Source organism: Alosa sapidissima, chromosome 11, assembly GCF_018492685.1.
Source record: "Alosa sapidissima isolate fAloSap1 chromosome 11, fAloSap1.pri, whole genome shotgun sequence".
Classification (NCBI taxonomy): domain Eukaryota; kingdom Metazoa; phylum Chordata; class Actinopteri; order Clupeiformes; family Clupeidae; genus Alosa; species Alosa sapidissima.
In genome coordinates, this window is record NC_055967.1 from 27,137,403 (window position 1) to 27,165,323 (window position 27,921).

The 27,921-nt window shown below is 43.8% G+C and overlaps 2 protein-coding genes across 6 annotated transcripts in view; one reads left to right on the forward strand and one right to left on the reverse strand.

The window, feature by feature from the left end:
* Positions 1-5,476, forward strand: part of LOC121724678 (protein arginine N-methyltransferase 8-B) — a 45,266-nt gene extending 39,790 nt beyond the window's left edge. The window contains exon 11 of one of the 2 annotated variants that reach the window (XR_006035255.1): positions 5,445-5,476. The gene's annotated coding sequence lies outside the window, so the exon portion shown is untranslated. The remainder of the gene's footprint in view (positions 1-5,444) is intronic. The other variant, XR_006035256.1, reaches the window with a different exon arrangement.
* cracr2aa (calcium release activated channel regulator 2Aa) overlaps positions 1-23,231 on the reverse strand; it is a 31,774-nt gene extending 8,543 nt beyond the window's left edge. Inside the window, exons 1-13 of one of the 4 annotated variants that reach the window (XM_042111404.1) lie at positions 22,882-23,231; positions 17,364-17,679; positions 14,736-14,847; positions 14,128-14,326; positions 12,581-12,727; positions 10,244-10,334; positions 9,698-9,793; positions 5,796-5,983; positions 5,085-5,156; positions 3,477-3,522; positions 2,934-3,013; positions 1,537-1,753; positions 266-403 (exon numbers count right to left, since the gene is read on the reverse strand). In XM_042111404.1, the coding sequence (XP_041967338.1) occupies positions 266-403; positions 1,537-1,753; positions 2,934-3,013; positions 3,477-3,522; positions 5,085-5,156; positions 5,796-5,983; positions 9,698-9,793; positions 10,244-10,334; positions 12,581-12,727; positions 14,128-14,326; positions 14,736-14,847; positions 17,364-17,591 (1,614 nt within the window). In that variant the 5' untranslated portion in view covers positions 17,592-17,679; positions 22,882-23,231. Of the gene's footprint in view, positions 1-265; positions 404-1,536; positions 1,754-2,933; positions 3,014-3,476; positions 3,523-5,084; positions 5,157-5,795; positions 5,984-9,697; positions 9,794-10,243; positions 10,335-12,580; positions 12,728-14,127; positions 14,327-14,735; positions 14,848-17,363; positions 17,680-18,358; positions 18,524-21,566; positions 21,706-22,881 lie in introns of those variants that run through there. The other 3 variants (XM_042111406.1, XM_042111405.1, XM_042111407.1) reach the window with 3 other exon arrangements.
* Between the last annotated feature and the right edge of the window lie 4,690 nt (positions 23,232-27,921).

The window sequence follows — 27,921 nt, forward strand, 5'->3', positions numbered from 1 at the left end:
AGTACATTCAGAGGATGAAGCAGAATCAACAGCTGAAGCTGTACTTGACTGTAGTTGACTGTAATTGACAGTAGTTGACTGTAGTTAACTGTAGTTTTGACAACCTGAAAGTCCAAGTGCTTAGAGCTGTCTCTCTTGCACTTGTCTGGATAAATGAAAGAGAAAAACAAACAAAACAAAAAAAGAAAAAGGAATCCAGGATTAAAAAGAAAAAAAACAAACAACCCCCTTAGGACCCCCTTAGGTACCCAAGATGTCCACTTACGCTGCTTGCGGTTTCCTTGCCGATGGGCTGGTGGCGGGGGGATATGGGGGTGTCAGAGCGACGGTTCTCAGAGCTGGGGGTGCTGGACCTGGGTGGGTAGATGTTACTCATCTGCAGGTCAATGCCCTCCTCCAAATCCTGCGGAGAAAAGGCATGTGTGCTCAGGAGCCACAGACATGTGGATGCTTCTAATGGCTCTATATAGAGTACCGAAGTGTGACATTCCGTTTCCATCTGAATCTAAACAAACTTTTGAAGTGGCTTCAATAGAATGTAGACATGTGCCATCATTTCTCGCTAATAAATTGTTTTAAATGTAGGCTAGGCTATAGCCATTTAAATGTGTTTTACCTGCTAGGCAGCAGCTTAGCCACATAATACAGATTCCCTGGTAGGTGTAATAGAAAGAAACACAATTCCAGTGACCAGTGGATATTTTACGTCTTATCAAAGATTGGTGGATGTTAAGAGTGACGTTTTTTGCCTCAAAAATAAAAAACTTTTACTGAGGAAACCCATGCTAAAACAAAACTCTGTAGTCGCAAATTTGATCATGTTGGTATGAATATGTGTTGTAGTATATGATTCCTACAGTATAAAAAAAATGTAACGTCTTAGAAATGTTGTAAAAATATAAAAATACTAAGAAAGCCACCATCATGGTCACCTCTATGGTTAGACTGGTTTGTTTAGGTCCAGCGACCATTGCTGCCTTGACAACGCTACTGTAGGTCATGGCTTCAGTAGTCTATTGGCCAATAACTGATATTTGGTTCACCATCTGGGCTGATTTTGATTTACCGGTATGTAGCTGTTTGGTTAGTGGGATGGTAATTAACAAACGTATATCAAAAGGAATGCTTGCAAATACTTTTCAAGAGTTAGTCACTCATTCTTAAACTTTAATGTAGGAAGAACTGTCCATATGGGCAAATAAATGAATACTGGTAAAATACTGTTTGAATAAGACAGGCTATAGTGTCCAGGCATGACATAACAGTTTAAGAATAAGTCCCAATTCTAATGTACTAGGCAGACATACTAGCAAAAAAAGACCGATAACGATATGTATCGATAAGGATCAAAACTGTCCTGTGGTCGAACTCTAATGTGTGTGTGTGTGTGTGTGTGTGTGTGTGTGTGTGTGTGTGTGTGTGTGCGTGTGTGCATGCATGCATGTTTGTGTGTGTGTGTGTGTGTGTGCGCATGCGTGTGTGTGTGTGTGTGTGCGCATGCATATGTGCATGTGTGCATGCCTGTATGTGTCCTACCCCTTCCTCCTCGCTCCAATGCCGGAGCTGAGTCCTGGGCTCCTCCTGCAGGAGGTCAGGCAGGTGGTCCTCCTCTATGGAGATGATGCGCTGCAGGTGTTTGTGCGGAGCAATGCTGAGGGGCAGGTTCTCCTGCCCAGGGAGTGCGTTGTGGCCATTCAATCCCATCATGCTCTTCCTCTTAGAGTGGGGCGGGACTTCCTCTTCCTCTGTATCACTGCAAGTCAGACCACAGAGGATCATATGGGTAACATGGGCTTGCTCATACTGCACTGGACAAACATCTTTCTTTCTTTCTTTCTTTCTTTCTTTCTTTCTTCAGTTTCAATAACATCTGGTAGAACTGGAGAAAGTGGAGAGCTGCACCAACACTGTGTTTTGTTCCAGAGGTAAACAGAGGCAGAAGTAGAACAAGTGAGGCAAATTGAGCTTGATTTCCCTCTTGACTGCAGAGTGGGAGAAAAGACTAATCAAATGGAGTGGTGTATTCTACACAATACAACACCCACAGCAGAAAGTTTGAAACAGAAAAACAAAGAAACAAAACCAAGCATCTGAGAGTGACATCTAGTCATTATGGAAATGCCTAACTGTCTGTCACAACATAATAAGTAGTCCCATTCATTATGCAGCCTTAAATATAAAGTGCCACATTCAAAACATAAGAAACAACGAGCATGGTAACCATACGAACTGAGAAAGCTTCAAAAAAGGATAACATCCTGGAGCAACAACAACAGCCTGGAAAAGCAGCATGCTCCATTTTAGTCCATCTAGCTAAATACATTGTTTTCTTCCAATATGCCAGTCTTAAGGAGGGTTCTTTATTCAATTACACAACAGATAGTGGTCTGTGTAGCCCTTTACAAGAAAAAAATCCCTTCTGGGGAAATGAACCTGGAGATGAACAACCTGAGTGTTGCATTATTAGTCTTCATGCTACATTAAGAAATAACTCATGGCTGTTCATCTTGAATAATGATGTGACTATGGGGTATAAATACTCTGCGAAAACAGACCCTTGTATATTAGGAAATAACTCATTGCTGTTTATCTTGTATAATGATATGACTTTGGGGTATGAATACTATTTCATTAAGATCTATATGGCTCCTTAAGAGACTATATCTCTTATGCAGTCAGAATGTATGAACAACATCAAAAACAGTGACAAGGGCTGACTACAGTATGTTTCATTATATTCAATGTTGGCCCTTCCAGTTTCTGAGTTAAGCAAACTGGTGGCAAAAGCATACATTTAAAAAAAAAAAACTTCAGGACTGTAAAGGCAGTGAACCAATTCACTAGATTTGCAAAAGAAAAAAATGTGCAGAACCCCAAGTAGACCTAATAGATAGTATCAGCCATCTGGTGCGCACATGTCTACGGATGTGTACCTCTTTAAGGACGCCTGCCGCTCGGAGTATCTGGAGCTGAGGGAAGCCGATCTCTGACTCCAGGACAAACTCTTGGGATTCTGGGAAGCAGGCAAAGCCAGAAAGTATTCACTAACAGTCCGAAATCACAGCACTGATGTACAAAACAAACGGGATGCTTGAGTAACAGTGAATACAGATAAACCAACGTTGATCCTTCATGGAGTGTAAACATTTTCAGTTGTCTCTGAGGTGTCAAGATGTTTGATTGTATGGGAGTAGGAGCTAAAGACCTTTTACTAACAACAAAGAAAGATTACATGCAGAAATGAATACACGTAAAAATGTCTTTCACTTGTTGATGTCCATCAGGATGCTTGCTATGACAGCTAGTAATAATCATATTTGGCTTGGTAGCTGGCCGTGATCTGGGATGCCTATAGTGGAGATTGTAGTATGTTGTTTGTTATGGTGGAAAAAGCTGAATGTACTCTCTTGGCCTAGTTCTGCGTTGTGTGTGTGTGTGTAAAGGCTATCTATTGGGGCCTTTCCCAGCATGCTCACCTGATAGCACATATCTCTCTCATCCCGAAGGTGTTTGTTCATTTCCCTGAGAAAGAAAAAAGTGATAAAAAGGGAAAGATAAGTCTGTGTGTGAATGTCTGTGTGTGTGTGTGTGTGTGTGTGTGTGTGTGTGTGTGTGTGTGTGTGTGTGTGTGTGTGTGTGTCTACGGGTGTTTCTGTTTCCTTCCGAGGATAAGATGATAAGAAATACGTGCTCATGCTCAGTGGAACATATGACATCATCAGCAAGTTTTCTCTACATAGACACTTGTTTAATCTTTCCCCCCAAGTTCAACAGAGGAAACCAGGGCTTGGTGCAGCAGCCTCGGAGCCCGGACACAAGAAGCCAACGGTTCCTCTTACGAGTTGGGTCATTTTGGCCATGGACAGGGGCTGCAGGACTGTTTTGGCATAAGGAATCAGTGACTGAGCAATCAATGAAAAATTGCTACTTGATTGCTTGAGTGTGCATATGTGGTCTGTAGGCATGAACTGGACAGGCAACAGAAACTGAAAGGACAGCCCAGAATCGGGCTAAAGAAAGTTAAAGTTGACCGGTATGTAGCAGATGCTTTTATCCAAAGTGACACAGACTCAGGATTCAACAGCGGGTTTGGGATTCGAGACTGGGCTGTTTGGGATTCGAGACTGGGCTGTTTGGGATTCGAGACTGGGCCGTTACCGCTGCTCCACCAAGAAGGTCTTAAATGAATGAGATGAAATATGGTGTCTGTGTGTGTGTGTGTGTGTGTGTGTGTGTGTGTGTGTGTGTGTGTGTGTGTGTGTGTGTGTGTGTGTGTGTGTGTGTGTAATGTGTATAATGACGTCACTTTTCAGGACCAATGAGGGAACTGAAGAGTGGTGAAGGAAATCGTGAAGCTGTCCGCGCTGTTGGAAATACAACAATTGATTCTAAACCCTGTTAAACCTAATAAATCTGACTCCGCTCAGTATTAGAAACGTTTCGGTTCAATGTAACATTGCTATCCATAGTGGGTTGATATAGAAAGGTTACAATAGAAAGGCTATGCGGATTAGAGCATGACAATTCATTTTACATCCAATACATTTTAGAAAGTACATCTAAATGAATAATATGAAAGTTACGAAAACAGGTTAAAGGAACATTTAGGAAATCAAATCAGAGAACATACCATCTCAGAGGATGATGGCTACACACCTGGGCTGTAGGAGTTCTGGCTACAGAGGCTCCCAGAATAATGTGTCAACTTCCCTTAAATAGGCTACCCAGTTTGTGATTGGTTACATTGATATGGATCACATGATTGGAGGTCAGCTGATCACATGAGGAGTACTGCTGATGAGACTTGAGACCATTGTTGTAGTGACAGTGAATCAATAAAGACATGCTAAGGTACACATTTGATTACATTTCCTGTCCCTATAGTTAACTGTTCCAATGGATATGTGACAAGCATGTGACAGTAGACCCACAACAGGCCCACACTTAGTAGCTGAACAAGAGTCCACATATGATTGAAAGGATTATCATCAGCCTGGTAATTAGGATCCTTACATGTGTTTATGTGTATGTGTGAATGAGAATGTGTGAATGTGTGTGAGGTGTGTTAGAGTGTGTGTTCCCACCTCAGCAGGTCTAGCTGTTTCAGCAGACTGGCCCGTTCCCTCTGCAGACCTTCAGTGACTCGGTACATCTCACTATGGGAACAACAAAGACAAAACACAATGATGCAATCACAGCATAACCATGGGCGAACACACAGCGTCTGACCAGTCGCCAACGCACCACAGCATCTGACCTTCGGCTAGTCTCTGCCAACACTCTACAGCAACCTGCCTCCCACAAACAAGTATTGTTATCTGGCCCGTCACCTGGACCCACTTCCACCTGACCGAACAGCACATACAGTACATTAAGACAACAGATGTTACCATGTCCTGCGGAGTCCTCAGGTGTGATGGTCAGCGCAAAGTTTTGAGAAGTAGGTGTGTGTGTGTGTGTGTGTGTGTGTGCGTGTATATATGGGTATACACTGACAGCACTCTCTCCTCGTGCAGTTGTGAGGCCTGCTCCAAAATTCTGAGGATTGTGTGTGTGTGTGTGTGTGAGAGTGTGTGTGTGTGTGAATGTGTGTGTGTGTGTGTGTGTGTGTGTGTGTAGACAGCAGGCTGAAGCAGTGGAGCGCTGGCTCTGTACATCCCAACCAGTCCTGTCTCATCGTTGTTGTGAGGCCTGCTCCAAAATGATGAGAAGTGTGTGTCCTGAGCCCTGTGTCTGTGTCTGTGTCTGTGTCTGTGTCTGTGTCTGTGCCTGTGCCTGTGCACACACTGACTCACAGCTCTCTCTCCTCATGTAGCTGTGATGCCTGCTCCTGCAGGAGGCCGAGCTGCTCCTGCGCGAGCGACAGCTCCTGGGCGGTGAGGTCCAGCTCCTGCTGCAGCTCCTCGTTTGTCTGGCGCAGCTTGGCGTTCTCCACCCGCGTCTCCTGCTGCTCGCTACTCAGCTCCCTGCACTGGCCCTCCAACTGAGAGAGAGAGATGGGGAGAGAGGGAGGGAGAGGTAGAGAGAGGAAGAGAGAGAGAGAGAGAGAGAGAGAGAGAGGTGGAGAGATGAGGAGAGAGGGAGGGAGAGAGAGATGGGGAGAGATGAGGAGAGAGGGAGAAAGAGAGAGAGGTGGGGAGGGAGAGAGAGAGGGGGAGGTGCAGGGAGATAGAGATGTATATATACAGTATATAGAGAGAGGGAGAGAGAAAAGAGAGGAGGAATAAAGGGTAAGATGTTGAAAAAGTAAAGGGGAACTAGAAAACAAATGAGCACTGTTTTGCCCACACACACAGATGTGCACTTAGGGTCTATCCGAAACAGAAGGCAGCTGTCTATTGTCTCGGTGCCTTCAGCTCTGTAATGAGTCACTTGCCATAGCAGGCATCAAGGTACCAGCTACGAACTTTTTTCGGACAGCCTAGCAAGATAGCAACACAGAACACTGGTCAGAATACCAGAAATACCGTTACCGTTTTAGCTCCGTCTCACCGTTGTCAGAATACCATACGAACTCGAGTGGCTTATTGCTTTTCTAAAACTGTTGTTATAAATACCTGGCAAAGTTTCATAAAGTAAAGGCAAAGCAACGAGAAATGTTATGATTTATTCATAGATAATCATTCTTCCGCCAAGAAATATATTTCCTCTATCTGAATGGTTGCCAAGCAACGTCGAGACACAGCTACTTTATCTTTTGTATCAAGTTATGATAGCGCCGTAATATAGAACGGAATGCGGTCAAGGTGTATGTTTGTGTTGGATTTTACAACGGCATCGTACGCGATTCAGCCAATCATAATCAAGGACCGGAACTTTCCGTTTTAGAAGGATATCTACTCTGCCTTCAAAATTCAGCAAAACAAAAGTCTTAGAAGGCAGCATTTTACAGAAATATTTGATTCGGACATGTCTCGATACCTCGTTCCCCTGTTAGATATCTTAAAAGGCAGTATTTTTTCCCATTTCGGAGGACACAGCCTTAGACTTATCTATCACCTTTCCTTTTCTGTGAAATGAACACCTTAAGCTATGTGCTATCAGGTGAGAATGTTGGAGACAACCACAATGTATCACCTTCATCCAATATTCACACACCTCAGAACTACGCTAAGAGAACAACATTTGGGAAATATACAATATCAATATCATATACAATATACCAAATTAATTTGCTGTGCGTTATGACCTCCCACTGCACATTCCAACTAAAGCACATGGTCACACCAGTGCAACCAGTAGCCAAGAAGTGTATGAGAAAGCTTTTGGCAACTGGTGAGCAAATTCATATGAGGGGGTAGCCAGACTAAGTACTCTAACTGAGCTCCTGGACAGAGTGTGAATGTCCTGGCCAGCTGAAGTGTTTCAATGGTGAGGTACTGTAGATGTGTGCAGAAGCTTGTGACAGTATTCATACAGCTTCTATGTGTGTGTGTGTGTGTGTGTGTGTGTGTGTGTGCTATTCAGCGAGAGAACAGGTTGTAAGAGGACAGGCAGATAAGGTGGCCACTAAAGTGCTACTCAAGGCCATCAGGATAAAAATATACACGACAAAATGGGCTTCTGTCCACCAAACGGGCAAAATATTCTGCCACACAAAACACACACACACACACACACATAGAAGCTGTATGAATACTGTCACAAGCTTCTGCACACATCCCATCCAATCCATAAATGCACTTTATACATATTACACACACGCACAGCATCCACACACACACACACAGGACAGATTGAAATGCAAGCACAGACACACAGGGCAGCATTACTGACCCACTTACACCAAACAACCAGCCCAGCACCTGATCAGCCACGTGCCTGACCAACAGGGCCATGGGCTGAGTGGCCCGTGTGGACATGAAGCGTGTCAGGATGCTAATGACAGGGTCCGCTTCTAACCAGGCCGGGGAGAGATTCATTGCCACTGTACTCCTGCGACTCTACTGTACGCTGCAATGAATGGATTCGGCTATTTACAGCTGAATCCTTGAATCAGTTTCAGTCCGTGTCTGACAAACCAATAGGCACTAATTAACACATTAAAAGGTGAACCTTAGTTTGCGTCAGAGCTAAACTAAATGCTGTCAAAGGCCCTGGTTTACCTAAAGCTTAACTGTGGATTAGGTCAAACCCAACAACCCTCCTTTGACACTCAAACTCGTATTGTTTGGCAGTGGCAGATAAAGACTAGGCATATACGTATGTGACTCAATACACACACTATAACACACTATAATACAGACTTACGTAGAGAAGTGTTCACCAAGCCCAGTCTAAGACTAATCCTTTAGTTCTTGGAGAGCAAGTAGGAAATGGGAGTATTTGAGAGCAGATTTAAATTGGGTCACTGGGTAGATCAATTAGGTCATACAGTATAACAGGGTCTTTGGGTCATGACTTGCAGAAACTGAGGCTTTCCCTACATACATCTAAGAGGTTCTGAAGATGCGTTCACTTCCATGCCTCTAATTTAAAGGTACAGTCCTCAATTAAATCATCACAGCCAGTCAAATATGCCCCTCCCTCCTGTATTCCTGAAGCAACACTCTTTATTGGTGCACCTGATGGATTAGAATTAAGAACCTCATATTAAACTACTGTTGCCTTTGCTTCCCCTCCTCAGCTTTTAAAAATGCATGGAAACTATATTAGTACTGATACTTGATAACCCCAGTGAAATGCTCTCAAAGGCTGTTCAACAAATGCTGCATGGAAAATATTGCTTTTGACAGATGCCTTGATACATTTAAACATGCTACAATCCCAATTCTCTCGATATTCCATGACTTGGCCCACAAAATGTTTGCTCTGCTACACCTGCTGCCACTCTCCTCGTCAGCCATGGCTTTTAAGCCATGCCATGTGGAACACTCTTTGCCAGATCGTCACGTCTTTCAGTGTGGATTCTTGAGTTGTCTCATGTTCTTGCTGGATTTACTGTTTTTTGACTTTGTGATTTTGCCTGAACCTTTTTGAAAACCTTTGCTTGGACTTTGCTTGCTCTTTGTTACCGACCTCTGCCTGTTCTGACACGCGAGTCTTGCCTAGCCCCTTTGCTTAACTGCCTGCGGCCTACCTGTGTACCGAACTCTGCCTGTTTTTGCCACTCTGGAGATCTGCTTGAGTCCTGCCTGTACTGCTGCCTGTGCTTTTTTGCCTGCTAAGTTGACTCTGCCTACCAAGTGGTTTTGCCTGGCTGCCTATTTTTGTGTTTTTCAACATTAAAACCTAATTAACATTTAATCAGCTTCTGAGTCTGCTTTTGGTTCCACAGTCCCTTACCTGGCCTCACCGGCTATAGTAACTATAGTTTATTAAGCCATATGCATAGAAACTATATTAAATGGTACAAAGCCATTCCTCTTGTGATACTAATTGTTGCCTGTCCTTTAAGGTCATTAATGTTGGCCCACTCATCTGATCACCCTCTTGACCTAATGCTTCAGTTTCCAGTGCACACAAAAGCTGCCATCTCATACCGTCATCTCAATCATGCCCCCGCAGTTTCTGTGAGTCTTCTGAGTCCATTTAAGTGCCCTTACCACAGCGTTATTGATTGCCATGACGACCTTCACTGCCCACTGGCTTTGAAGTGCCCTTTTGTTTCACTGTGCTTAGTTGGCACACAGCATGGAGTGTAATATTGAGGCTGCGGTAAGTGAGGACTGCAGATGTGTTGGGGAACTTCTCTTACCCTCCTCTGTTTCTGGAAGAGGTGGTCCAGCTCGCTTTCCTTACTGGACAGCTGCTGCTCCAGCTCCTGGCTGCGCGTCAGGAACCGCTCCGAGTCCTGAGAGAGAGAACCACGCGGTCAGACACACACACACACAGTGAGTCAGAGAGCTGAACTGAGGATATTTGTCTTTACTTTGGCAGTTTCAATGCATGACGTGATAACTCATTACCTTAGCAATCTAGTGCAATTAAATTAGTGGGGAAAACAATAACACCACTGTTATTAAAATTGTTACACTGGAAAAAAAACATTTCTTCATACACATGTTGTTTTTATAAAAGTAGTATATTCCCTAAAGCCTGAATACAGGGTCATCTACAACTCTACAAGATCAAGAAAATGTTACCATGAAAAAATGACTTTAAAAACCTAAAAAACTTTAGGGGCAATAAATATGTGAGCAATATGGCACAAGTGAGAGTGGCGTTGGGAAGGACACATGAGAGACGCAGCAGGTAAGCACAGACGCAGGTACATTCTTTACCCACACACACACACACACACCTGCATAATGATCCGGTCCTTCTCATTTTTGATCTGCAGCTCCATCTCCTCGTACAAACGATGAATCTCGTCATCATGTGTCGCCGCTTTCCTGCAAGTTAATGTCATAGTCACGATCCGCCAAAAAGACACACACACACACACACACACACACACACACACACACACACACGTTGTCTAACATTTACAGACGGCCACTGCAACAAGAATTCCTAAGAATTGGTTGCCTACAACTAGTCTATATATTTCATACTCAATCCAACAACAATCTTGACTTGAAAGCACTTTCCTTTCTTGAAGTAAGATAAAAAAAAAAATAGTGAGTCAGTTGCACTTGAAATTAAGCCGCACAACCTACACTGCTCAAAAACATTAAGGGGACACTTACAGTTTTTGAAACCTTCCGCCTTTTTCTCCTTTTTCAAACTACATTTACAGAACATCTGACAGTTCTTCTTGCAAAATCAAACAACTGCCTCATAACAGTTTCACCTCAACACCAAACAATGATAGTACTGATCCAATGTGTGATTGAAGTGTCCCCCTAATTGTTTTGAGCAGCGTATTTCAACCTTTGAAATACAATTTTTGGAATCGTCTATGAGCAGACTTTTTCCATTAAGTAGCACTTGCAAGTTTATATAGAACGCTTCATCACCGGTTTCAGGCCATGTTGACAAAGACCTGAGCTGGTTTTCAGACACACATCCACATCCACACACACACACACACACACACACAAAACCCACAAACAAAAACAGCACTCCAAATTCAAAGGCATATGCTAAAGCGCCAGGGCAATGAGATCAGAGACAGGATCTGAAGTGGTTCTGCTCTATGGGCTTCTATTCAGTGCCCACTCCAGTACCGTCTCCATTTGTGCTCCTGAATACAGCAGACGAGAACAGCTGCTAACACAATTACTCATGGACATGCTCTATGTTCGTTTGGTCCAAACACACTTGTGGAATACGTTCTGACTGTGTCTTAATTAAAAGAATATTGCTAAAATGACAAAGGATTGTTGAAAAAGACGAAAAATAGTAATTTCATGTCCTGAACTGGGATCAATTGAATGCTTCGTGGTCAGCCACCTGTCTATCAATGACAGGAACGTTTGTCTGTCTGTTGTGTGTCTGTTACTCGCATATCTCTCAAACCGTTCATCCGATTGATAGCATTTGGTTCGTTTTTTTATTAAAGCTTAGCTGGACCTTTTTGCTTAATATCTTCTTTCATTACATCCCACTGTTTTTGGAGCAAATTAACCAATTCAGTGCACAGGAACATGTAGTCTCAACGTGTATCCTCTCCTATGCATTCCCTGGATCTTGAGTTCTTGAGCATCACTTTGAATAAATAAGAACAGGTTTGACAGCCACAGACTAACTCAAACCAAAGAACAAACAACATCTTCCAAAGCCCACTTCTCTGAGCACAGGAGCTGAGTCCAAGTAAGTAATGAGTGGCAGAAACACAAACAGGAGCAGAAGAGTGGGTGTTTCCACATGAGAACATCACCGGATCTAACCACACAAAAACCACATTGGCACACACACACACTGACATAACCACATACATACGCATCAAAGGACAACAAAAGAGCCGTCTCAATTAGCAGTAATGAATTGCTAATGGTCTTCTCCGCACTCTGGGCAGAGGACCACTTTCCTGGGGCAGTGTCATGGTTATGGTTATGGTTATTGCAGTGTGGCAGGGTTCAGGTAATGAGATACTCAGAGACGCCCCTTAAAGGCCCAGCTGTTTGAAACGTTTGTGACTTCGTGCTCATGTGAGGGACAGATACGCAGACGTGTTATTCCAAATAGTCAACTATATGTCGTGTACAGTTCTGTGGTCTGGGTCAAACCACTACATGCAAATGGTTTTAAAATCCATCACAGCAAAACATTGCCAAAGGGCATGAGTTAGCAGTCTAGCAGGTCTTTTCTCAGGGTCAACAATTGTGCTGTTGATTGTGCTTGTAAGGTGTTTGCACATGTTTGAAGTAGCTGGATAACTTCCCACGTCCCATGTCAGACCTTCTCTCGCATTTAAGAGGGCTAAACTAACGCAAGGGCTACAGCAGGCCTTGTGCTTTTAGAGAGAGAACTGCAGGAGAACACACACTCACACACACACACACACACACACACACACACACGAAAGTAACAATTGAAATTTGAGTGCTAACAAAACAAGGAGCCTGTGACAAAACACCCTTCCACACACGCACACACACAAACAACAAAGCAAACAGCATAAACACACCGAGAGACACCTAGACAAACCCAGACCTAATCAAACCCTGGCTCTGGAGTCGTTGACCTCACTGACCTCTTGAGAGCGCTCTCCATCTCTCGCTTCTCCTGAGTGGCCTCCTTGATCTGCTGGGTGACCCGCGCTAGGAACTCCTCAAAGTTGGCCAGCAGGTGAGGCTCATCTCGCCGCAGCTGTGCCCACAGACTACGCATCTCAACTGGGCTGGAGGAGAGGGGGACGTGAGAGGGGGGTGAGAGAGGGAACCATGGGAAGAGTGAGAGAGAGAGAGAGAGAAAGGAGAGAAATAGACCACACTTTAATCTTCACTTCAGTACAATTCTTATTAAAAAACCCAGTTTCACACAAACATATTAGTTAGTGTGTATGTGTGCGTGTCTTGTGTGTCTGTGTGAGAAAGCTAGAGAAAGAGAGAATACCTTTTGGCTGTGTGTGTGTATGTGAGAGAGAGAGAGAGAGAGAGAGAGAGAGAGAGAGAGAGAGAGAGAGAGAGAGAGAGAGAGAGAGAGAGAGAGAGAGAGAGAGAGAGAGAGACAGAGAGAGTGTAAGGTTGTGAGAGAAGCGCTATGCACTTTCCCTTGCAGGAGCGATATCTAAAACAGCAGAGGTCCATACAGTACAGGTCTGCGATCTCCACAGCAAGGCAACGCTTAGCTGTCCTGTCATAAGCCCCTGTGTTATAGACCCTTTCATCAATAAAAACAAAAACAATGCTTGAACGTTCTATTTGGGCCCCAATCTACTTCCTCTGCATTAAGATAACATATGGAATGTTAAAAAGGAAGTCTTGTGGGGCCAACTACGATGCTGATAATGGAACTCTCTTGAAAGGGTCTATACACTTCACCTCCTTTTCAGTCTATCATGAGGAAAGTAAAGAAGTGTCCTCCGCCTCGTCTCTCCATCCACCACTGCTCTCTGATCGAATGCAGGTGCTACGCTAAAGGTGAGCTCACTCAAGCGTTTTGGAAAAGCCACATTCGGCCTGTGTGTCTTTGTAGTGTGCTAGCAAGGGAGAAAGAGAAAGAGAGAGAGAGAGAGAGAGAGAGAGAGAGAGAAGTGTGTGCGTGTAGGATGCAGGATGTTCTCCGTCCTGTCTGAGACAGTCCCACAGGGACAGCTCTCCCTGAAAACGCCTAGTGGAACGAATACTTTTAGCTTGGACCAAACCGTCCTTTCCACCAATGACAGAATGACCTTTCCTCAAATCGATCACGGTGACTCAGGTGATTAAGCACCAAACTACAGAAGCCTTCCCGTCCAGTTGAAGGACTTTCTGTTCAGAAGTCTCCATATTACAAACTAGCTCATCTAGCTCTCACTGCACCATGCACTATATGGGCAAATCTATTTTGCATAGGCATGAAAAAGATAGTTATAAAATAATGATATATTTGAAGTAAAATCTATTTCTAAAACAATTTTATAAAAGTACTTTGAAGCACATAAATGTAGGCTACAGTATTGTGAAACACTGGCACTAGTGATCCCAGAGGCGGATGCTGATTACTTTAGACTAGGTCCAGGTCACTTTAGAGTACTTATAAACAACAATAAATAAACAGAAATGGCCCTAGCGGGGCGGTCAGTTTGACTGTACTCACTCCTCAAACACGTTACTGGCCCCCAGGCTCTCCATCAGCATGCAGAAGTGCCTCTCCTCCTCCTCCTCCTCTTCCTCGCCTCCCCCCGTCAGATGCTCCTCCCAGTGGCTCTGGTAGAGCGACTCAGGGGGAGCTCCTGAGACAGACATCTCCTCCCCCAGCTCCGACACGGACACTCCCTGGCCGAACAGGAACTCACCTGGAGGAAGACAGACAGGAATGCTGACGCAGGCATAGTGCTGACAGGACGAAATGAAGCACATGGCACAGGGAGTAGAGTTGGGGTTTTATACAGCAGGAAGTGTGCTTAGCTTGTAAGTTTATAAACAGGGAAAGTATTCATGTGTACATTATAAATAAAATGGGTTCTGAGATTTAAGTCTGCTCTGGTTGCTGATAGATTTATGAGTGTGATTTATCCATGTTTAAGTGGAGAGTACATGACATATTATCTTAATTAGCACATAAGTACATAATTAACAGATCTGACTTGGGATATGTGTGGAGTGGTGTGGTTGGACTATTTAAAAAAACACAGACTGAGAATTCAGCGTTTTCCTATTAAGTGACAGGTCTGAGGATTTGACTGGGAATATTCCAGAACCCACTGAATCCAGAAGAGAACTCGTCCAGGGTGAGGTATCCATTGCCATCGGCATCCAGAGTGTCAAAAACGTTCTCTAGCTCATCCGCGCTAAGAGGAAGTTCTCCATTCAGCCTCTGCTCAACACAAAACATGAGAAGAGAAAAAGAAAATCTTCAATACATCAGGAAACGTAACCTCAATACTACAAAACTAAACGCAAAACAACAACATCTGACGCCAAGCGTTGGCCATTTAGTAACACTGTAACCTCACCCTGCCTACATATGCACTTTCAAACTACCTCCAGAACAAAACAAAAAAGGTGTTAAACGGCCCACACAGCAGTGATGTTGACACACAGCAGTGAACCCAACATGGTCCATCCCTCATAAAGCCTACAGCAAACATCATGGGTCCTGTCTCTCTCCGGGCCAGATGACCGTGTTGGAATGAAGTATAATTATAATTAGACTGCACACACACACACACACACACACGGTCTTATCAGTCCCTGGCACAGTCCCTGAGAGGGGCCTTAAGTTTGTTTATGTATGTGTGTGTGTGTGTGTGTGTGTGTGTGTGTGTGTGTGTGTGTGTGTGTGTGTGTGTGTGTGTGTGTGTGTGTGTGTGTGTGTGTGGTCCTTAGTAAACATGGCCTAATCTTGACCTTGCCATGCTGCAACAGATGTTAATGTTAAATGTTAATCGTAAGGTGTGAGTTTTATGAGTTGCTTATTGTATATTGTTGCTCTTGTGCGGATGCTAATCTCTCCAACCGGAGTCCAGTTTAAACCTAAGAGCTAGATGTGATTCTCCAACAAACCTCCTACACAGGATCAATTGGGGCCTGCTGGCACAATCATTATTTGTTTTTAGAATAGATTTCCTATAGACATCCAAATCATTAAGGTGGGCATTTGACTGATAGAGGACAAGGCTAATTAATTGCCACCAATTAACATTTGCCCAAGTGAGCCATGCAGATCATACATAAACTCTCACTCTGGGAGCTACCTTGTAAGGCCGCCTGCCTCTCTCTGTGTGCTCTGCGTTCCGCATTCATTGGAGTAGAACGAAAAAAGTTCAAATGTACACACATGACTTGGTCATCGGGTGCTGACAGAGACCAGACTGCCAACTAATTTCTAACAGATCAGTGGGCATCACTAAATTATGTATACCTCTGTGCAACTTTTGATTCTGTAGCTTTAGCACATTAATTAAACATATATTTTTCACTGAACAAGAGTGCCAAGGGTTGAGTTTCATTTGAGTACCCTCTCCCCACACCCCTCACCTGCAGAACCCTGAAGAGGCTAAGAGATAATATACAGGAGACAACTCAAACTCCTCCACTTTTAAGGGTGGCCATCTCACACACACACACACACACACACACACACACACACACACACACACACACACAAACACACACAACAAAAAAGTCTAAATGATCCCTCAGCCTCCATAGCTGCATACTACTGCAGGGCTATTTTTGTCTATTTATGTATTAATTTGCTTGTTTGTTTGTTTGTTTGTATGTTTGCATATCGCAGATGATCTACATTGATGAGTTCCTGCAGAGCATCATGATATGCATTGTCACACGCACTCCAGTGAACAGTAAACAAAAGAATATGGAAATCCCTCCCCCCTAGTCCCTAGTCATCAGTGGGCTCAGGATGCGGCTGACAAAAGGGTTGCAGGACCAGAGGATGGGCAGAGCGCGCCGCGCCGCACCGCACCACGCGTCTCCATACACTCCGGATCAAAGGTGGAGCGCCTTTCAGAGCCAAGCTCTTCACAGAGGACGCTTGAGAGCTGCAGCATCAAAGTGGGCAAAGCGTTGGCGTATGTGTGTGTGTGTGTGTGTGTATATGTATGTGTGTGTGTGTGTGTGTGTGTGTGTGTGCGTGTGTGTGTGAGGGGTGGCCGTGGTCGTGAGGCAGGGCGGGGGAGTGAATCTGCACAACAAAAAGCCTCCGTTGAAGTCGTGGCAATTCTTGTGTTCTTGTGTTTCAATACACTCACATTCACTGGAATAGCCCGCACTAACACTGACTGCCCATATAAATCTGAGTCATGAGCACTTATGGCTGCATGCACACATACATACACACACACACACACACACACACACACACACACAAACACACACAGTTTCATTTAACATTGTTTCCCCTAAGAAAGGTGTTCTTAGTTTGGTCTGTGTGTACCTCAGTAAATCTTAATGGCTGGTTGCATAACTACTGTACAGTTAGCCCTCATGAAACGGACACATTTAATGAGCAAACTTTCTACTGGATTGGCCACACTTCAGGAAGTTCAGGAGAAGAAAAAACAAAGTTTAGTAGCATTGGAGCCGTAGCACAGCAGTCATGATTAGTGTTTGCCCATGGCAATAAAGACTGTGAGACACTGCCTACATAGTACACTCTGCACTGATAATGCCAGGAACACACACACTGGGACTGTACACAGAAATGATACAATGCATACAAGTCCATTGATGTCTTGAAATGCAGGTTTATAGACTCTGACGAGAAGATCTAAGAAATCATAAGGGAAAAAATTCCAATGAACACACACACACACACACGCACTGACAAACACGCACACGCACACACACACACACACAAACTTCTCTCACCTGCATGTCCCGTCGGGAGATGAAGCCCTTGTTCTCGATGTCGCATATCTGGAAGAACTCCTGCGTCTTCTCCATCATCGTGCTCCCTTCGTCACCCACCCCCACCTCAGCCTCCACGTCTCCTGCTGTCTGAGTAGCACTCTTCAGTGGGCGCCCCTCTCTGGGTCGTGACCTTCGGACGGCCCCAGAGGCCGAGATACTGCTGAGGGTGGCCATGACGTCTCTCATCACCCCCCACACCAGACACACACACTAACACACACACGCACACACACTGGGCACAACACTTCACTCACTTCGTCCACATGGGGCAGCACTATAGGAGAGAGCGAGAGAGAGAGAGAGAGAGAGAGAGAGAGAGTGAGTGAGTGTGAGAAACTAGAGAGATTGATGGACAAGAGAGAGGTGACAGATTACAGTGACTGAGAGGAGAAAAGACAGAGAAACGGGTGAGATACGAGAGAGTGAGGAAGAGGAGTGAGGAAGAGGAGAGACATGAGAGAGTGAGGAAGAGAGGAAAAGAGGAGTGATACGAGAGAGTGAGGAAGAGGAGTGAGGAAGAGGAGAGACATGGGAAAGTGAGGAAGAGGAGAGGAAAAGAGGAGTGAGGAAAAGAGGAGAGACACGAGAGAGTGAGGAAGAGAAGGGGAAAAGAGGAGAGCATAAACACCACTCCGCCAGGCTATGTCCTCCGTTCCTACAGGCAGTCACCACTTGTCATCTCTTAGCAACCGAATCTTTAATTACTCAATGAAGCCTTGCAGATAGACAGAATAGAGGAATCGTGAGATGGAGAGAGGCAAAAGCTACTTAACCATCACCAATCCCCAACCCCTACAGCTGAGGTAAACATAATGAACAGAAACAGAACTCTGAGCTCTATAGAAATGTGCGCCAAGGGCACACTCTTCCTCCCTCTCTACATTTCACCAGTTACCTAGCCAAGATCTCAGTACTGAAATCAATTGAAAATGCGATCTAAAAAGTAGCCCTACATTCACTGTGCTTTCCTTGACACCTCATATCTAGGTCTGGCATTTCTGTGTTAAGTGAGAGAAAGACACAGAGACGAAGAGAAAAGAGGAGAGGAAAACATTTCAAGGTGACAGCAATAACAACATGTCTTCATGATTCATGGAACAGCCATTCTTGAGAGCACTCTAGCAACAGATACAGCAGATTTGTGACTGCCATTGTGACACAGAGTGTAGGTCAAAGGGGCCTGTGTCATTTGGAATGACCATAGATATGGACCCTTTCAAGAGAGTTCCATTATCAGCATCATAGTTGGCCCCGCAAGACTTCCTTTTTAACATTCCATATGTTATCTTAATGTAGAGGAAGTAGATTGGGGCCCAAATAGAACGTTCAAGCATTGTTTTTATTGATGAAAGGGTCTATATACACATAATGCATATCTATGAATGACTCTGTACGGTGTTGTAATATGCACCATCTCTACGTCTGTGGCTCACACATGCCCTGCACTACAAAGACACAGACACTGTCATATCTCACACATAAAGCAGCATCCGTTGAGGGTGTGAGTAAAAACTAGCGAGCTGTTACCACGGTGTGACTGACAGAGCACATGGAGCTTGTCAGCCTGGCCACAAGGTCGACTTGAGGGATGCTTCAGAGGAGAGAAGTAGCCTGCAGTGCTGCCTGATTTCCTCCAGGCTAAACTGCTCAAGCCTTAAAGGGACCAGCAACACTCAAGCCAAGACGCATGTCATAAAGTCCTATAGACCGATTATGCCTTATAAGTCATTTTGAATTTTGAAGTTGAAGGCTACGTTAGAGGATAATTCCGGTATTTAGCACTTTGAGTCCCTTTTCTGGTTTGTTTTGGATAAACTAGAGTGGTGAACACCGAAATGTTGACGATCGGTCCTGTCTCTACTTTGACTCGTTTTGAATCGCCAGTTGCACAATTTTGAAAATTAATGTTAAGGGTTGTTTTAAGGACATTTTTGTGCATGCCCATAGCCAACCACTCTGAAACAGTCAAAGGCGATTCAAAACCAGTCAGAAAGTCGAGATAGGACACATAGTCAGTGTCCACCACTCTAGTTCATCCAAAACAAACCGGAAAAGGGACTCAAAGTGCTAAATACTGGAATTATCCTTTAATGGAGGGATGGATGGATGGATGGATGAATAAATGACAGACAATGTTTCTCCGCATCTACATTTGGTTATATATTTTCCCAGATTACTTTATTCCTCAGCCCATGATTTTGCCCCCTCCCTTCGATCACCATTTTCTCAAATTCAAATGCATCATGTCCCTTATTCTCTCCTCTCCCTCTGTACTTCTCTCCTGCCCATGTTTTATTCCTCTCCTTAAATCCACATCCTCTCTTCTCCCCTCACCCCAATGATCTCCTCTGTTCCTCATGCAGACTCTCTTCTCCTTCCCTCTCCTCTACTTTATGCTTCCCTTTATTCTCCTCTCCTCCCCGGTCCTCTCCTCTCCTCACCTCTCTTCCCCTCTTCTCTCCTCTACTTTATCCTGTCCTCCTCTCATTCTTCCTGTTTCTGGTCGCTAGCCTTCTTGTTTTCGTATGCGCTCGTCTAATCAGCAATGTAGCCTTTAGGCCTACAGTTTTTGTCATTGTCATAGCTCTCCCACCACAGAAACCACGCTGCTTAAAAAGCCCACCGTCACAGACCACGGCGGAAACCTGCATTCATTTTAAAACTTCTGCAGCACACTGCCCCTGCACTGTGACTCAAAAAACAAATACCCTACTGTATCTCCCACATCAGCGAATGCACAACCACACACAAAAGCTACAGACACAAACAGACACAAAAGCACACTTCAACAGCCCTATAGTGAGCGAGAGGGACAGACAAAGAGAGACAACAACTCCTGATCATACTAGCACAGGAGTGATATAGAAGATAACAATATTTGTGCAACATTGCAACAGCTGTGAAGTGTCCCATGCTCAGCCATAAACCTGTTTCATAATGAGAGCAAATGTAAAGACCCAAGCAAGAACTCAGCCCCCCACCCCACCCCCCCAAGTCAGTGCAAACACCAGCCCTGCCAGAGGCCTTACAGTGTCATCACATACCTCCGCATTGGACAGTTAGCACACTTCCTCCTTTCAAAACACACTTGGGTTGGCAGCATGAACCTGCACTTCTGTGTTGCCCAGAAGATCCGGCTGCTGAGGACTGTACACAAACAGAGCAGGCCACGTCTAACAGCTGGAACCTAGGCTAGTTCAGGAGGCTAGCTTAATTAGCCTAGCTGTCCCTCCTTTTACTTGGGCTAGTCTAACTCGCTCAGGGTTCACTTCCCACATCCGGTCAAAACTACCTGATTAGGATAGGAGAGCTAGCCTATCTGCTGTAGCACACATTTCCATTAGTCTGTCATCGGCTCTCTCTCTCTAACATGTTGGCTACTGCATAGGACAGGCAGTTACCGTGAGATGTGATGTTTTGCATGTGCCCTGCCGTTATCTTTATTTTAGACACACAGAGAAGAGACTGGCCTCAGTTGCAAAGTTGCTCAACTTTCTGTAGTCTATATCATAACTCACATTACAGCCAAGGCTAAAATTACTATTCAGGAAGTCAAATATGTGACCTAGTTTTCAAATATAGTTTTTAAATAGGTATATAGCCTAGTCTGCACTGCAGCATTCTAATCCAATACACGCTTGGTTAATATTCAGCAAATTGGACCTTCAGCTGTCCACAGTGTTTGCACTAAAAAAAAACCTCTGAATTCTGTACAGAATCCTGCCGCTGTCACTGGAAAATACATTGTGTCTGACCAAGCCAACGCACTGCTATAAGAGCACAGAAGAGTTCATTTGATTAGCTGTTCCATTCAAATAGCATCAAGCTTTCACGAGAAGTGTGTAGCCTAGCCTACTATACCTTTTTACCTAAAAGAAAAGTATTTTCCTTCAGGAAACCAGTTACACAAATGTGTAAGATTAGGCTGTAGGGTAAAAGTTAGGCTACAGCCTAATCTGTGTTGAATCTGCATGCTTAACAGAACAAGGCAGCAACACAGCAGCTAAAGCATTTCACAACTGAGGTTCTTGACTGCGGAACAATAAATGTTTAAACCAAACTTGCAAAAATAAAAATACAAAAAGAGGACAGTGAGGCAGGTTTACATTGCATAGCCTACATTAACACTGGCCTAATTAGCTTGTATTTTTGTGTCATTACCCTTGACCTTGACCATGGATGTCCAGTGATGTTTAGACTGCTCACTGAGATATCATGTGTGTCTCTGAAGTGGATGTAGTTCAGGAAACAGGATCATTCAGTCGCCTGCTGAGGAACAGGTCTGACCATTCAGACACACTGGAACTCACTGGAGGGTTCAGAGTCTCATCCCACATGAGGAAGCCAGCCACAACAAAAAATGACACACCTAGCCAATTCATCAAAGTGATGGATACAGCCTTCTTTCCTTGCCTTTTCTGTGCCTGATTAATGTGTTGACTTCAATAAAATAAAATAAAAAACAGATATCACATCATATCAAAAATATTATAGAACTGCCAGAAATATAAGGTGGTCTAATTCAACTATGACCCTTAAGTTAAGGACAATATTGTCATAAAAATAAATTGTTTGGTCCGCATCTGTAAATCATCTTTTAGCACATGCTTGAAATCATTTGCCACTGGCTCAAAGTAGGCTAATCTTGTGTGTTAGACATCTGACAAAAGTGACCTGCGAGAGTAGTCAGAGTACGGGAGGGTAAATATAACCCGAAACTGCATGACATAATACAACAGCCAAGAGCCAACAAATATTAGGCTACCACCTCCTCCTAGCTAGCCTGTAGGTATTTCCAGTTCGTCCAGTTGCCAACTCAGTGGCTGCTTCCTTCTCGGGGTTACAATGTGTCCAACAATTACTTTCAGACTGCAACCTAGCGTTACAGATTAAGGATAATAATAATACAAAAACGTTAGACATTTCTTGCAAACTGTGGCGAAACTGTTATCAAAGCATGCTTTTGCGAAACTTCTGTAGGCCTAGAAAGTTTAGGCTATTTTAGACAACAGTGTCAAAATCATATTGTGACATTCAAAAACATGCACCACCCGTCAGCCAGCCTGCCTTGCCTGACTGACTGACACGTGTGAAAGAAACAAAGTGATACTTCCTCAAACACCGGATTGTGTAAGGCGGTAGGCTATTTTGCGTTTGATTTTAAGTTTGTGTTTAGCGAAAGAAAGAGAGGAGCCTGCAGACCTTGAAAGACTGAAGCCTACTGCAGTGCAGCTATTTCAAAAAAGCAACTTGAGAGAAGGGGGGAAAGAAAAGCGCAACACTGTTTCCTTCCTTCACGGTAGGCTATCCAATTTATCTCCCCCTTCTCCTCCTCCTCCTTCTCCCAAGTTCGTGTTTAGCACCTGCTGCAGCAGCAGGTAGCTTCTAAGTTCGATAGTAACTTAAAGTCCCCTTATCTGTATTCGATTAACGAGAAGACATATCAGTAACGTTACAATTTAGCTTACCAACTTACCTCAGTTTTGTGAAGTCTGTAACGTTGTCTTCATCGTTGCTCAACCAGGAAAATGACAGCTATCTGTAACTTAATGGCGTTAACTAACGAACGTTAACGTATTGATATTGTGCCAGGCCGTCCAAAGATTGCCTATCCAAAAGAAGTTTAGTAAAGCCACGGTTAGCAGATGATTGATAATCTAGTCTCGACCACTGCAGTTATGGGGAGTAATCTCTTGGTTCCAAGTATTTGAGGTAATAAACACACACACACAGGCTACTCTTCAACGCTGTGAAGTTTGTCCAAACTGAGGCAGGGGAGGGACTTTGATGCTTGGACGCTCACACAACTGCATCGTCTGTTACTATAGTAACCCATCCGCGCGGAAGTTCCTTGACATGCTATTCTGTCTTTTCCGCGAACGAGGCACTGATCTGAAAATAGTAACATTAGTATTCGAGATACTTTTTATATATATATATATATATATATATATATATATATATATATATATATATATATATATATATATATATAATTTCCTTACCTTTCTTTTCAGCCCTTTTTTATTATCATACAAATAAAGAAGAACAAGAAGAAATGCGTCAAAAAGTGGGCTACTTCGGATATGCATCAGACTCCCAGGCTACGGGACAAAAACTGTATTGCAGTTTTTTTTTTCAAGTACCCTACAATGTTGTTTCATGTCCAAAATGCTACATTTGAGTGGGCCTGTCCTGACCAAAGTAGGCCTACTGCATTCCTGTGTGTGAACTGCAAGGGCTATTCCTAAAAAAATGCAATTTTGACACTTGTAAAACTGCTATTGCAGATAGGCAAACACACACACACACATGCGCGCGCACACACACACACACACACACAAACAAATAAGCGTTCATGTTATGCCACTTTACATTTGATGAAATGCCTATATTTTTGTCATTATGCCACTGCTTCAGACAGCGCTCCATGCATGGGGACCCCAGCTATACTCACTCCTGTTTGCTTGTTGAAATGAACTGCAGCTAACCAGTTGGGATAGAAATTCCCAGCAGCTGACAAATGTTTAACTGCTGGCCATAACAAATGGCCCTTAAAAAGCCACAAATTGGGCACCCCTGGCCTAAAATGACAGAGAGAGAGAGATAACAATACATTTCTTCACTGTCAACACAAGTGAGCAGTAGAAATTCTGGAGTCTGCCTACTAGTACATGGTAAGTGGACATTTTGCTTCTCTGAGCAATGAACAATGGTTAAATTCTAAAACTAATTGTTCAGTTATCATTAGTGAAATTATGATGAGGTCTAGAGTAAATTTCACAAATTCCAAATGTATGTCTTTGGAATCTGGGAGAGTTGTACTTCAGAAACCAAATGAGTTTACTCATGTGGATGAAAAGAATAGGCTAGGCCAGTTACAGTTTTTCTTGATTGCTTGGACCTGCTTAAAGAAACTGGGATCCACTTGGTTTACATGAACACCTTCTTTGCACAGCAGAAGTCATCTCTTGTGAATGTGTTCACACATTTTCATTGGGTTCACACATTTCTCACACCCTTTCGCAAAACTTTGGTCTCTGCATTTATCCCAATCCGTGAATTAGTGAAACACACTCAGCACACAGTGACCACACTAATCCCGGCGCAGTGAGCTGCCTGCAACAACAGTGGCGCTCGGGGAGCAGTGAGGGGGGGTTAGCTTTTGCTCAAGGGCACTTCAGCCGTGCCTACTGGTCGGGGTTCGAATTGGCAACCCTCCAGTTACAAGTCCGAAGCGCTAACCAGTAGGCCACGGCTGCCCCTTTTCCCATGCTAAACAAAAGGAAAACATCTTTTCACAGGTGGTAGAGATTCCTTGCATAAGTCCGAATTTCTGATACACTTGTGTGAAACTTCTTTGTACAATTCTTCAATCAGCAATCATTCATTATCCATAAGAGATGCCATGTCTGTTCTGTGTTGCTATTTGCAAGTATGGATCTAATGCACATTTATACAAAGTACTTTATTGCCTATTTGTTGAAGAAAACAGTACAAAAGGTGTTTAGCCTACTGTAGGTGTTTTTCGATTAAATTTGTTGTTCCTAGGTGTTTACTCTTACATGTCAATGACAGTTATATCTTTGGAGTAAGTATAAGTATACTCTTTTGATCCCGTGAGGGAAATTTGGTCTCTGCATTTATCCCAATCCATGAATTAGTGAAACACACTCAGCACACAGTGACCACACAGTGAGGTGAAGCACACACTAATCCCGGCGCAGTGAGCTGCCTGCAACAACAGCGTCGCTCGGGGAGCAGTGAGGGGGTTAGCTTTTGCTCAAGGGCACTTTAGCCGTGCCTACTGGTCGGGGTTCGAACTGGCAACCCTCCGGTTACGAGTCCGAAGCGCTAACCAGTAGGCCCCTGCCTGAAGGAATGAATACAATTATTTTTATTCAGTAGGGTACATTTTGTCTTTTCACAGTTTTTTTCTGATACCAGAAAAGTGAGAAAGAAATGGAACAGACATAGCAAAAATGCTCATTTTGAGAACTACTGTATGTTTTGCATTTTGTTGTCCAGTGTGCAATGATTGATTGAAATCACACAGTGATTTGACAACAGGATGTGTTGTTTGAAGGCAAAATTTGCTTTTGCTGCACGTTTTGCTGCACTCCCCCTCTCTCTCCCTCTTTCTCTCTCTCTCTGTCTCTCTCTCTTTCTTTATTCCCTCCCATCTCTACTGGCCAACTGTAGCATTTTGTTGTCCAGTGTGTAATGATTGATTGAAATCACACAGTGATTTGACAACAGGATGTGTTGTTTGAAGGCAAAATTTGCTTTTGCTGCACGTTAAGTGTTTTGAGAGAGTAACAGCCTTTTGCAAGCAAAATGTGTCATGTTGCTTTTGTTTAGACATGGGTGTTAACTGTTTTGAAAATGTGATGTCAGAGTTGACACAAGCATCAAAGCGATTGAAAAAAACTGTAATAGATTTGTAATGAATATTAGTCATTAAACTTATACCATTTCAGCTGTTTGAGATGGCTGCTTCAGTCACTACAAAACCAAGCTATGAAAGCCACACTATTTAACAGTTGCAATATCAGTAGAAGATACTGAGCTCTGTTTTGACCTGTGAATACACCAACAATAAGACCGACTATATGAAGCCCTGCAGAGAAGCAGGTACCAGGAGGGGATAGCTGTAGGTTAACTGGCTTTCAAAACATTTGGTTTCATGGGCAAGTACAGTACATAGTGTGACAGTAGCCAACTCATACGGTAGCTGTGCAGTATGTTAAATCCTCCCTCTCGACACTTAAGAGGCAGAAACAGACGCTAACACTCATGGGTTTCAACCTCCTTGCTAGCACGCCCGCCTCCCAATCCGAGGGTTTGAGCCTGGGTTTGAGCGAGTTCAAAACCAGGTATGTGCAGTGCTGAGTCAACACAATGCAGGGTATAATGGTGTGGTGACCCCCTTAACCACCTGCTCCCCCATTTCACATGGATTCTAGAACACCAATGACTGTGTGCACCGACACTTTGATGGACATCTGCACTGCACACTGTCCCTTGTTTTACAGTCTTCTTGCGACTGCAAAATTGTTGTTGTTGTCAGTCTGTCTACACCTATATTGCTGCATGTGTGCATGTTGCTGAATATGTGTGTTGTCTGTCATTTTGCAATGTTATTGCTGAATATATGAGTGTGGTTGTTGTCTGTATGTCTGCCTGTTATTGTTGAATGTGTGTATATTACTCAATGTGTGTGTTGTATGTCTTTTTGCACTGCTATTGCGGAATATAAATTATTAACCCCTTTGGATATTCCCCCTTTTAATGCTTTCATAAATGGAACTCTAGACACTGAACTGTGTTATAGACACTGTATACTTACTTTGCTGTATACTCTAACTCTATATTTTTTAAGATTATAATAAAAGTTGATTTGACTTGACTTGAGTTGCTGTGTGTTGCGGGTTCAAGCCCGGACAGGGGGCAGGTGCCAGACTGAGCCGGGGTGCATGTTCGTGTCAACCCAATGCAAGTTACATTAGGACCTGGGAATTAGGGCCTCAGAGCCGCTGGCCAAGATCTGGAGTGAATCAGGGCTAAATTGTTTTCTAGTTCGCTGTAATTTGGAAGAAGCCCAAATCACTGTATCACACAGACCTAGGAGGATTAGCGTCATGCTGAAATCATCATCGTATCGGGCTCTGGTCAGGCTCTGCTGAGAAGGAGGGCGCTGGAAACGTCATTGCTGCACTTGCTCTGTCTTGGTTTCTCGGTTTTTCTCACTCACCCCCTCCCTGTCAAGGGCATTTCTCAAGAACCTGACAAGAGGAGTTAGAGGATTTTTAGCTTCCTCTTTCTCTGTCTATTGCGCACTCCCCCTCTCTCTCCCTCTTTCTCTCTCTCTCTCTGTCTCTCTCTCTTTTATTCCCTCCCATCTCTACTGGCCAACTGTGAGCTTTGCTATGTGGAGGGGAGTCAAAGGATCATCCTTATCATCATCATTCATATGCAGTTCCTGGACTGAGTGGCTTTTAAAGGGACACCAGGCAAGCCTGATGCTTTTTCTCTACGAAACTCCCCCTCGCTCGGTCTGAAGCTCTTTTCCTTTTCTTTGCGTCTTCCGTCATTATACACACGTTTGCAACAATCTCTAGCATTTCGTTAGCCTGCCTCTGTGCTGTAAACTGAACCTGCTTCGGTCGGCGGGTAGGATACACCGAACTTGCAAGTGGGATATTCTTCCTACAGGCAGTAGGGGCAGGCGAGAGAGCCTTCATTCGCCCCGTAATGAGTCATTTAACCATATACAGACTTACGAAGATGATTCATTAACACGAAAACATTGCCTGGTGTCCCTTTAAGCAATGTTCACGCTACCTATGAAATGCCTTTCCCTGTCTACGCTGTGTCATTTGTCTTTTGATATGGCAACAAGACACACGGCTGAATTCACCACAACAATTTATTTCAGTCTTTTCCATTTAGATACAGAGGTCGCATCAGCTTTGCATGAAGACAGATACAGGTGCAGCCTTGATCCGCAGAAAGT